Source organism: Apis dorsata, unplaced genomic scaffold (assembly GCF_000469605.1).
Source record: "Apis dorsata unplaced genomic scaffold, Apis dorsata 1.3 scaffold_74, whole genome shotgun sequence".
NCBI classification, from domain to species: Eukaryota; Metazoa; Arthropoda; class Insecta; order Hymenoptera; family Apidae; genus Apis; species Apis dorsata.
Window position 1 is genome coordinate 3,212,401 of NW_006263372.1, and position 12,174 is coordinate 3,224,574.

General features: G+C 39.9%; 2 protein-coding genes across 2 annotated transcripts in view; one reads left to right on the top strand and one right to left on the bottom strand.

The window, feature by feature from the left end:
- LOC102671838 (probable cytochrome P450 6a13) overlaps positions 1-12,174 on the top strand; it is a 136,390-nt gene that overhangs the window by 106,710 nt on the left and 17,506 nt on the right. The window lies entirely within an intron of this gene.
- The window catches only part of LOC102671301, an 8,104-nt gene continuing 6,456 nt past the window's right edge, over positions 10,527-12,174 (bottom strand). The window contains exon 14 of the mRNA XM_031508136.1: positions 10,527-12,172. Coding sequence (XP_031363996.1) covers positions 10,936-12,172 — 1,237 coding nt within the window. The 3' untranslated portion in view covers positions 10,527-10,935. The remainder of the gene's footprint in view (positions 12,173-12,174) is intronic.

Sequence of the window (12,174 nt, forward strand, 5' to 3'; positions counted from 1 at the left end):
TGGGTCGCGGCGTGGCCGCTTCAACGCGCTGGAAACAAAACACCCCTACCCCTTGTTTTTCAAACGATTTAGGCGTTGTTTGCCCGCTGCTGGACGCATCAGAGCGCGAAAAAACGGGCCGTTTATTCCCGTGGAAAATCTCGGAATTTTCGCTCCCGCCGGGAATGAGCGGAACCGAACATTTGACACGCGCCCAGGTCGAAATTGATTGCGTTACACGTATCGTTACTTCCTTCGTCGACCACGTGACGTATCCGTCATGTTTCAACGTTACATCCGTCCATATGCTCTTTACCCGAATCATTTTCTTGTTTCTCTCTCGATCTGTGATTTATTTCTAAAATCATTCGACTGCTTTTATTTCAATAACTGTTATTTTAGGAGGAGCAAATGTATGGAAAATCTGTGAATTAGTATAACGTAGAAGTAAATATCACTTATCTTATTCGTTCCATTTTTTAAAATGAATCTTATACATCTATAATAATTGATTTTATATAATAAATATAATCGATCTTTTATTCCAATTTTTTCTCACATCTTCACAATCTCATTTTTTCTTAAATTCCAAATTTAATCATAAAGTTATTATTTATCGGTACGTCGTATTACACATCATTCTATTCGGTAAAATTATTAGTCGCTGGTTGTTATTGGACACTTATCCTATCTTCCCGTCTACCTGTTACGTAACGATAACTACAACACTAATTTCCTACATACTCGCCACTTATTGCTCATCCACGAATCTGGATCTAACACGCGCAACACGTAAAACACGTACACGTATATACATATCTCTCTCTTGCTCTCTCGGCCAGGACGTTGAAGTAACGAAAAGAGGCCGGTGTTCGCAACGGCGAAATACCTCTAACGATATTATTACACGGTTCATTTAAGTTAGATAACAACAACTGTATAGCCGAGTCGGTGGCGTGGCAAGGTAACAGGCAGCGTGCTACAATATCCGCTACATCTCTCGCCTGCAGCCTAATTACTTTCCGGCCTCCGGTACCAACGTTCGTAGAACCAGGGCAGAGTTACAGACACCGTTACCTCCATCGACTTACCGCCGCCATTCTCGATGTAACAGTCCACAGTTACGTTCCCGGACAGACGGTCTGCATTCCTCTTGGAAATGTTGGAAGGATGTCGAAACGGAACGCGCATCGATCTTCACCCGAAAGAACGATAATCATTCTTTCTTTTATTCCACTTCTTATGCCCCAGTTTAATTACTTCCCTGATAATACCTTCTATCTCTTCCTCGCGGTGGAAAGAATAGAATTCTTTTTTCCTCCTTATCGTATCTATTGTTACCTAGTATTAGGACTCAATTCTTGGGACTCGATCCCATATAACTCGATAATTCCAAGATTTCACGATGATGAGAATAATTGCGTTTCATTTCGCATATTTATTACGCATGTAGAACGTCAATTCCTTGAGTGAACGTTTTGGATTTTTTTTAAATTTTCTTCCAGACATCAAATGAATGAAGATAACTCTTCATAATTCCAACAAATTGTTAAATTACTTAATAAGCGAGACTTTCACGTACCAACTTCTATATTTGTCTCTGAATCGAAGATGTGCATATTAATCAAAGCTTATTTATTCAAGTAAAAATTGTCAAAATTGTGAAAAAAATCTCCACTCGTAAAAAAACGGAGCGTTTAACGTCGATAATCGTGGAATCGAACCGGGGTTCGATCCGGTACAAAAAAGGGACGACAAATCCTGGTCTAGCCGGTGTTGAAAAAATAACGAGTATTTGGGAATCGACGGGTTGAAGGATCGTGGAGGTTGATGACCATAACTCGCCACGCCGCTGCCCTTCTACTCTACAAAGTTTCGTGTCGATTTTCCAGGGCAGGTTTCCAACCAGAAAACGATTCGAGCCGTTCAAGTCGTATGTTTGTTTTGGAACTTGCGCACCGTCGCTTTCCAGACCACCGGCGGCCCCCTCCTCCCTCCAGCCGCCATCTCGACTCTTCACCCAGGCAACCGGCAATATCTCGTGCCACCCACCCATCCGCCCGGCCGATGGTGGCCGGGTGAAAGAGCACCCTTTTGGGGTTTGTGATGCGTGCAGATGGCCGTGCACAGGGAAATCACGCGTGGCTGCGCTCAACTGCACGGTTGCACCGAATACATGCCCGACCACCGGCCAAACGTTCGACCGACCAACACCAATTAAGCCAATGACGTTCTCCGACACCGATGATAATGGTAACGCTGCATTTTCACTATCCTGTATCCTATAACGAGACACCAAAGAATCACTGATACGGGAGGGGGTGGAAAAAAAGATAATAGACGAGAATTTCGGATGGAAATTCGTTTATCACGATCAAACATTAACCTTTGGTTAATCGGAATTAGAATTGCTTAGCTGATCGAATCGCGATTCGATCGATCGATCATTGTTCATATCCGCATATTATTTCTCATCATTCGTATTATAGATATCTTTATATTCAAGAATATTCTCTCAAAAAAGATGCATAATTGAATATAGTTTCGCATTAATATTTGGATAGGATGTAAAGATTATTGTTTTATATTTATTTAGTATTCATCTTTCGCGAATATAAATTTTTGAATAGATTAAAGAGATTAAATAAAATTCAATATCATCGAAATAGATATCAGGACTCAAATTAAATTTTGCATTCATATTTAATATTATATATTAGTAATAGAATCGACGAATAAACTGTCCAAATATATTGTAAATAAAAAAATAATCTCTTTTCTCTGTTTATCGTACTGATATCTTGTCTCGAGATAATACATTTAAACTTCGAAGGTGCAAAATAATTAGACAAGATCGCATTTCGATCAATATTCGTCGATTAAACGTCTTATTGCAGATGTTTCTGAGTCTTGTACTCTCTCTAATAGACACTCCCTCGCCTTTAATCCGGATAATAGTGTTGCTAAGTAATTAAGCTCTTTGTCTTTTCTGTCTTCTCGTATTTAGTTACAAAGAAAATGTCAAGAAGCTTCGTGACTTGTTGCACGAACTGCCATATCATCCGATGAAGCGTCCTGTATAAAAGTTAAAGCATCTTATTCGTCACAAAAGGACTTCCATTCTTTGTAATAGATCACGAGAACCAACCGTGGAAAACACGTTCCTTTCTACTTCCTTTCCAGCTTTCTTTAACTTTTAACCATTCTCGTGAATTATTTTTTTAATAGTTGTTTCTCCACTTTAAAAAAAATTATTAAATTTTAAAAATTTATAAGATTTCTTCCGCCTTGTTTCATCGTGCATGGACGATCAATTTCGAATATTTATTTCTTATTACGTCGAGTTGCCCTAGTTAGAACTTCTGTTCACTGTATTACATAGCAATAGTTCCCAAAGGAGGGTAGTAAAGTAGGATCGCTTCCCTCTTATGCACCATTGGGAATCACATTGTGTCAATTTGGCTTCCAACATCGTAAACTACAATTCAACGATACGCGTTCTTTAATCAAATTTTATCTTTTTAATCTTTCCGATCCTTTCTCGATCTCTTTACGTTATCAATTTTTGATAATGATACAACGTTTCGTTCTCCTTAATTCGATTGAATGTATTTCAAATTTATAATAATAGACAAATACATTTTTTTTTTATACAATTCTCTTCAAAAATTAATAAAATATTAAAATACTATAAGTGTCCACTATATTTATTATATTTTCAATTTTTATAAGGATCATATAATTGCATATATGTACACGATAACTAATACAACAATACAACAACGCTACCCCACTAAGCAGCACGTGACTCGAATCAAATATGCGTCTAGAAATCCCTTCATAAATATTTCTATAAACGAGTTAACGCAAGAGGTAACTCAATTTCGTTCCGGAGAAATAAATAACACCTTACCGTTACAAAGATTTAAACCGTTCAACGGAAAAATTAGTGGATCCCACGAGGACATCGATTCATCGAGATGGGTGAAGGGACCGATGCCTTTCAGTGGCAATGACCCGCGAAATTGCTTTACGCAATCGGCCATTATGCGTCTGAAAATTTCGCGAGGCATTCGAGATCAGCCTGCCGTTTGATGTGATACGAATATTATATATTGTTCATTGTCGGCCGCGTTTGATTGCACCGATCGCGCAATTATCGACACCCCTTTGTCCTGTAATAAAATTCAACCGCACGCATCCGCGCCAGGGGATGGCGCCAACGTGTATCTACGAATAAACTGTTTTCAACCGTGTGGAGGAATGCGAGTGAGAGGAGATCGATGGAATAAGACACAGCATAAAAGATGGATAATTAACAATAAGATGGATTTCTATCTATTTATACGAATTCGATGAAAATTAAAAAATAATTTGAAAATCATGATAACTTTAGTTTAATCTGGAATCGAGAAATCGGATTTGCTTATGATTCAAAATTAACGCTATTAATTTCCATTTGTTATAATTCTATGAATAGTTTTAGGGGAATCGGTGATATTCTACCTTTCATTTGTGAATACCATTATTATTCGATCCTGAGATGATTATTAATACCCTTCAGCGTTCCAGGATTTCGATTCCATAGTTATGAACGATTGCATTGTTCTCGAAAACGAGTTTTGTCCCTTTCCTAATTCATTGTTTCATAGACATTGCATATTCAATGCAAATACAGCCAGGAATCGGGAAAATCTCACTGACTTCTCACTGTTATTATATTTAAAAGCGCGCGCATCATTGCGTGCGATCCAGATTTATAGAAAGGGAGAGGGCGGATAGTGTATAACGGAGTGGTTGAATTTGGAGGGAAGAGCACCTTTTAGGAGCTTAGAGATTACACTTGGGACGAGCTAGTAGTAATGCAGAGGTGAGTCTCACAAGAGCAAGCCGCTCATTCCCACGAAGGATTCGACAGAACTTATAATACCTACGATGTGGGATCGGTTGCGGCACGCTTCTACCTACCTACTGTCACCCTCTTGACGCTATCGTTTCGCTTATAGACACCCTCCCTTTCCTTGCGTCGCTACGCATTCATAATTCAATGTCAAGCACCACTTATCGGCCTCTTCGACCCTTTAACCCTTGAACGAGTTTGATTTATTCCTCTTTTCTTTTTCATGACAGCTTCCATAGGAAATATATATATATATGACCTCTTAAGATTGTGTAAAATATAATTACTATTACTAATCGTTAAATGTCGAAATGATTATTCCACGTTTAATATTTGATTTCAATAATTTTTTTAGCAATAAAATCTTGAAGTCTAGATCAATGTGCCGAGGACGATAGCGATCCAACTTAAAAATCTTTGAACTTTGACTAAAAATTTTAAATAAAAATAACATTCGGAAAAGATACATCATTTCGTTAAAATCCATAATAGCGGATATTCTCTCGTATATAAAAACAACAAGTATATAGATACTCGAGCGGGAAATGAGCATCGTTGCCTATAGAATATTAGGATGGGGGACAAGAAAAAAAGGAAAAGAATTAAGTGTCGCATCGAACCGCAAAATCTTCTCCTCGGTTGGATATATACGGAGAACGTCATTTAACGCGAGAAATACTTTGAATAGCAATATCCATTATCGTGAAGTTACACCCGAACGAACACCTCGTTCCGTGGTAATCCGATTAGGGCTTGAAAGACAGAACGAGAGGGGCCATCGAGTTCAAGACAGATCGACGAGGACGCGTACAGGCAGGAATGGAAGGGACCAGGAGACGATAAACGGATAGAGGATGAAGATGAAAGAAAGGAGGAGAAGCATTCTTCAAAGTAGACGAAGTATCGCCCTCAACAGTAACAGGAGGGGGATGGAGGTATTGCTTTAATCCGCCTTGGAAGAAAATCTTGTAAATAATCGAAGCAATTATCCAACCGAGGCCTGAGCGACACGATACGAAAGAGGAAACATCCTCCCTTCTATTCGAAAATAAAAGTTTTATTTCGTGTTATCGGCGTTCTATCGAATCGATTGATAATATCGGCTCGAGTAGATGAGCCACCATGCCAAAAGCGTGTCTCTCCTCCCAATGTTAAGGAGATGTCTCCTACGTGTTTAGCTGTCTCCACGCTACGGGAAATTGCTGCGCCGGAAATTGGGTGGCAGACCTCCCTGCGCGAGTGTTTGACGTCGAGGGATAAATTGAAACTTACTACGACTGAGAAAGATTCACGTGGTGATATTTTATGAGCTCGGCGCGAACAATGCCCGTCATATTCTAACGTATCGATTCTTTCGATTTATAAATAAATTTTTCTATTTATAAAATTTATACATCAATAATCTTCGTAAAGAAGAATCTGTGAATCGATGAAGACTGAGAAGAAGTTCTATTGAAATTAAATTTTCTTCGAAATAAGTTTTTATTATTAAATTAGAAATTAAACTAAATTGTTTCTGAATTGTTTTCAGATCTTTTTTTTTTTGAGAAAAATTTAAGAAAAATAAAAAATCAAGTCTGAAGAATAAAAGACTTAGAGTTGTGCATGGGAAAGAGGTAAATTACGATGAATAAATTATCAATTATCATTCAGTGCCAACTTTGTGAAATAATTCTGAGAATTTTATCGAATGAGTGACATCCAATGTATATTATATACTCATAGTTTCAAGTGTACTCAACGTAGCAACAACGTATCTACAACCTCTTCAACGTTCTCTCACTTACTTTGCGAGAACTGTTGCGTATTCGCACAACAATCCCGGATCGTGTAATGCGCCGACGAAAGCTTTCCCTGCATGAATACCCAAGTATGCAAATGCCACCACGGCATTAGACGTTTCTCTTCGCCTTCGAACATCACTCGAGGGTCCTTTTCGTTAGACGTTTCTCTCCCCTCTTCCTTATAGCTATCATATTACAGACTCTTTTCCTGAGATCGATTTGAACAATAATATCGATACATTTTACATCTCTTTAACACTGCTGATATTGTTCACACATATTTATCAAATTAGATCAACTTATAGGAAAATATGGAACATACAACCAGTACATCTATAACGATAAAAAAGAAACAATTTGATTCAACACTTGAAAAAAAAAAAAAAGGAAATTTACTGAAAAACTTGAATAATCGTGTCGAAATAAATAAATAAAATTCATGGGAATATCGAAATCGAATCTTCGATAAAAATCACGTACGTAGCGATGCGAGAACCGCAGTCATCTTTCGTTCACTTTAATTGCTCGTGATTGGCAGGGACCGAAACGTGTTCGACCAAAGTAAACACGTTGAGTGGCCAAGGAGGCGCCTCTTGCACCGGTCGAGATCTAGCTACGACGACTACCACTGTGCCGTGTGCCGGTTAAGACAGTAGGCGTGCCCCGGGTTCACGGGTGCATCGGTATTTATTTTGGCAAGTACATCGAATACGGTCTCCAAAAGGAAAGCCTGTTGTGTGCATGCTGGAAACGCTACAGGCGCAACTGTAAAGGAACGCATTGTGGAAATCACCGATTTCCGCAGTCTGGCCACGTCGTTCGGTATGGGGAGAAGAGAGGACTGTGTCTCGTGTTTGCACGATCTACCAGATGCAGTGTATATGTATATATACGCGTATACGGGGTGTCTCGGGAGGACTATCGCTTCAAATGATACTTTGGGTTATATAGGTTATACGATTATAGCAATTGCAGTGTATACAGAGTGGAGAGCGTGTTTGTAATTGGAAACTGTTTTGATTAGTCTGCGAGTAATGATTTTAGTTGATAAAGTTGTTTTGGATAAAGCTTTTAAATAACTTTGAAGATTTTTGGTGATATTATATCTTTCTTTTGCGCGCACGCGCGTTTCTTTGTTCTTGGTTGTAAATCTCTACAAAGTTACGTATGAACTTTCTAACTTTATCTTTCCAAAGTGAAAAATGTGTGGAACTTTATGAAGTAAATCCGGTTATATAAAAAAAGCATTAACTTAGAAGTTGTTTTGTCTTATTGTAAAATTTAACACGAGAACAAAGTGGTGCTCTTCTGTTCCTCGTGAAATAAATTTTCGACTTAAAATTCGAATATCTTTTAATGACATATAATGACATATAAATATATAGAAATAATATTTTAATATTATTTATTCAGATTTTTATGATCGTTTCGAGATGAAATTTAAATATAATTTTTCTTCTACGAAGAGAAGAAAAAAAAAGCTTTCCTTTAAAAATAGATTGAAATGCGCGTTAAGAAAATTATTACAGCCATGTGTGCAACATCATAACCTATCAGTTTAAACGTTATATCTCGAACGAGATATAGTTCGGAACATCATGTACACAGCTGCTGGAATCCGTGTACGTATGTGCACGTGTATCAACAAAGGCGCGTGTACACGTGGACGCAGGGCAGGAAAATCAACGACGATGGGGGAACACGAGGTTCGCATAGCTCGTCGAGGAGGAAAGCGGATAAGCAGCCTACTAACGAGACGATGGACAAGAGATCACATCCGATGAATCGTGTTTTTGACGAAACGGCCACGATTTCAACATACCTGCCATCAAACGATAAAGGGAATAAGTCTGAATAAGATTGGGAAGATCGTTCGAGGAAAGATTCAACGATAAAATAAGTAGGAAGAGACACGATAGAACTGAAAGAGACGCGTGTGTTATTTTCAAGAAAAATCAAAAAATTTTGCTAACACGTTAATAAATATAATCATTGAATGAATGATATTGATAAAAAATAAGACGAAATAGATTTTTTGTTCTTTTGATATTGTTGAGTTGAACACTTTTGAGATAGATGTGAGGTACTTTTTATAATTAAAGCATTACGTGGAAACTGAATTTTTAAAAATAAATTTAAGCTACAAGTATATAATTGTTATGGTGAAAGCAAAATAGATGAAGAGAAGAATATTCCAATTTTACGTTTCTTTCTCTATAACAAAACGTTATAACAATCTAGATCATCATCGATTTCCATCTCGACTGAATCGAGGAAAAGAGTTAAGAAAAGGATAGTATTTTTGCACAAGTAAACAATCAAAGATTCGAAACACCTGAATCAGAACCGCGGTCGCATTCCTAGCTTATGAAGGGTCGTGCAGCTCGTGGCCCTGGATTCTAGAATCTCAAGAGTCCCGTTCCAAGCTTTCGCTCACAGCCACGGCACCGTGAACCCGTGGTAGTCCAAACTGGTGGCAAGTGATTCGTGGAAGGTCGTACCGCTCGCGTTTCGACCGTTTCGAATTCCTCGAACGTCCGTGTTCACGATGGCTATGCCATTTTGTGGTTTCATACCTGAGAACGCCTAGGGACTGGAACCACTTATCGAAGTCCTCGAGTATTCGTATATTTCGCGCCAGGATTCTGTTAGATAATTTGATATCGCATCGCCCCGATCCATAGCTCCGTTTATACGTATAAATTCCGGCTACATTCATGTCCGGCCTGCGCTAGGACAATTGGGGTTGAAGGATCCACCAGATGGCTTTCATTTGGTCAATGATTACGTGAATTATTGAGATGTTATTCAAATGTACGCTCGAGTCTGTCATATTTGAGTGTAAAAATTAATATCCATCCTTGGATCAAATAATAACATTCAATCGAATGTATTAAGACTTTAATATATCAATTTACGATTATTTTCCTCTTTCTTTCTTTTTTGGTAATTCCGTTAATAAAATAGAGAGATCTAAAAAAACTACAGAGAATTCAATAGAAAAGTCAAAATCAAAACGAAATTAGAAGCAAGAGATATACATAATTTTTTTAAATCACATTCTTGCAGAGAAGAGTGCACAGGAAGGAAAGGAACGATAATAAAAGAAAGATTGGAGCATGAAATACGACGTATCTTTCGATCAATTTAGCTCGAACGTGTAGGTGAGTATCTGATCCATTCGTGGGATGTGTACATGGTATGAAGACATCGCTGATCCCGTGTGACAGGCGTAAACGGGCCAAGCCACGCCGATCGAGCTTGCGATGCAATGAAAAGCACCGTAAGCGGCCATCTCCTGCGGTCGCTTCCTATGCTGAACGGAAGTAATCCCTACGGCGCTATAAACGCGCGTGTACATCACCCGCCCTTGGATAACGTCCACAACGAGAATCAGCTTGCGAACAAACGGCGGCCATTATGTGCTCGTATGAGCTCTTTACGAGGCCTTCTGTCGTAAACTAACGACGAGGGAGGGCAATCTTTTCTTTTTACTCTGATTCCATTGCGTTCGCTGATATTCTTTCTTAGTGAAGCTCTTAGTAGTAGATTGTAAGTTATTGGCAAATGAGGATAAGAGTCGATGAAAATTGCTTGGACATAGGTGATGTAAGTAGACTTTCTTTGAAATATTATGAAATCGTACCTCGATTTGCTTTTCTAACGTATATATCTTATAAATAAAATAAAATTTGAAATTAATGAACGATTAATTTTTATGATATTTTCGAAAGAAAACTTCGTTATATGAAGTTTCCATTTCTTTAGAATCATTTTATTATCAATATTTTTACAATGAACACGTTTCATCAAATTTCAATAATATAATTAAGTATAACAGGATATGGATAATGAACTTTTTGTTCAACGAAAAGTAGTTTTTTTTACTTTGGTCTTGTCATTCATCTCTCAACGTTTAAAATTCCAACAGCTAGAGAACTACAGAGCGGGTACAAATCGTTTCTCTTTTTAATACACGTAAAGATAATACACAGATTGTAAAAATATCCTATAAATCGATACGCTTCTAAAAATCGCTCGATAATGCTTCTCACAAGGGAACAACGATTCAAATCGTCGATCACCAAACTTTTCGAAGATTCACAATCTTCCTTTCAAAACCCACCGTCAACCTTTCACCCAACCATTCGTCGAAAAATTCGTCCATTCTTTTCTGGAGGAATCCAACCAATAACTTCCCCACGAATAATTTACCTCGTTATAGTTACGTTTATTATCTTTTTTCTTGCTTCGATAATCGCTCCAAATCCATCAAGTCTCTTCCCTCTCCCAGATCCATTCCGTCTCCTCCAATTTACTCCTCGGACTTGTTTTATAAACTTGCTCGTCCTCGGATGGCCAATTAGACCTTGAGGAGTCCTCCTCGACGTCCGATGATCTCAGACCAAATTTGTTGCTCTCGAAACTCTTGCTCCTCTCCGTTGACGAAGATTCCGCTCCCTCCGATCTCGAACTCCTCGTCGTGTACTCCTCCGTGTCGCTGCTTCTGCTGTGCGTCAATTCCGAATCATCGTCGGGAGACGCGCCTGTGTCCTCCCCGTACTGCTGCTCCCCACCCCCTTCCTTTTCCTCCTCTTTCGACGGAGGATCCTCGCCCCTCGATCTCGCCGTCTCCGTTTTAGATTGTTCTTTCGGTTCTTTGATCGTATACGCGGAACCATCCTCCTCGGAACGAGATTTCTGCATCTGCCAAGCCTTCTTGAACGGATGTTCCCGTTCTTGCTGAACGAGCTTCGGCCTCTCCACGACGAGATATTCCGGATCTTCCTCGCTGGCCTGGCTCTTTACGATCGACTCGCGTTTGTACAGGCCCGTGGACGAAGATCTGGGCAATCCTTCCCCGCTGTCTTGCCTCACAACGTTCCATCCAGATTCCGTCAGATCAGAGTCATCCCGGGGCAGCTTCGAGAGATCCTGCAAAGACTTTTTCCTACTGTCCTTCGTCAGCACGAAGTTATAACCTGCAACGTCGCTGTCTTCCTCCATAGAAGTCACCTCGCTGCTGCTCGCGTAAGACGGCCTCCTCCTCGCCTCCTCCCCCTCTCCCTCCACCTCCTCCCTCGGTGACGGCGCTCGCTCGCGATACTCCCTTCGCCGAAACGTATACGCGACATCCTCCTCCTCCTCCTCCTCCTCCTCGCTCCGCTCTTGAGACGAGCCGAGCTGGGCGGCGGCATGCGTTCCAACGCTCACCGTCCACGAGTCCATATTATCGTCCGAGCCGGGGTCCTTCAGCAGGGCTATCTTACCCTCAGCCGAGGATCTCCTTCTCGGCGAGCTTAAATCTTCCTCGTCCTCGAAACGAGGATCCCGTTCCCGGATCGCGTGCTTCTCCATAAATTGTTTCCTCCGTATCCTCAACTCGCTCTCCCAATCCTCCTCGTCGCTTATCCTCGGCTCCACGGGCGGATGCCTTTTTTCAATTTTCCTCTGTTGCGAGGATACCTCGTCCTCGTTCTCGGAGGAGCGAGCTCTCCTCGCCTCCCCGTA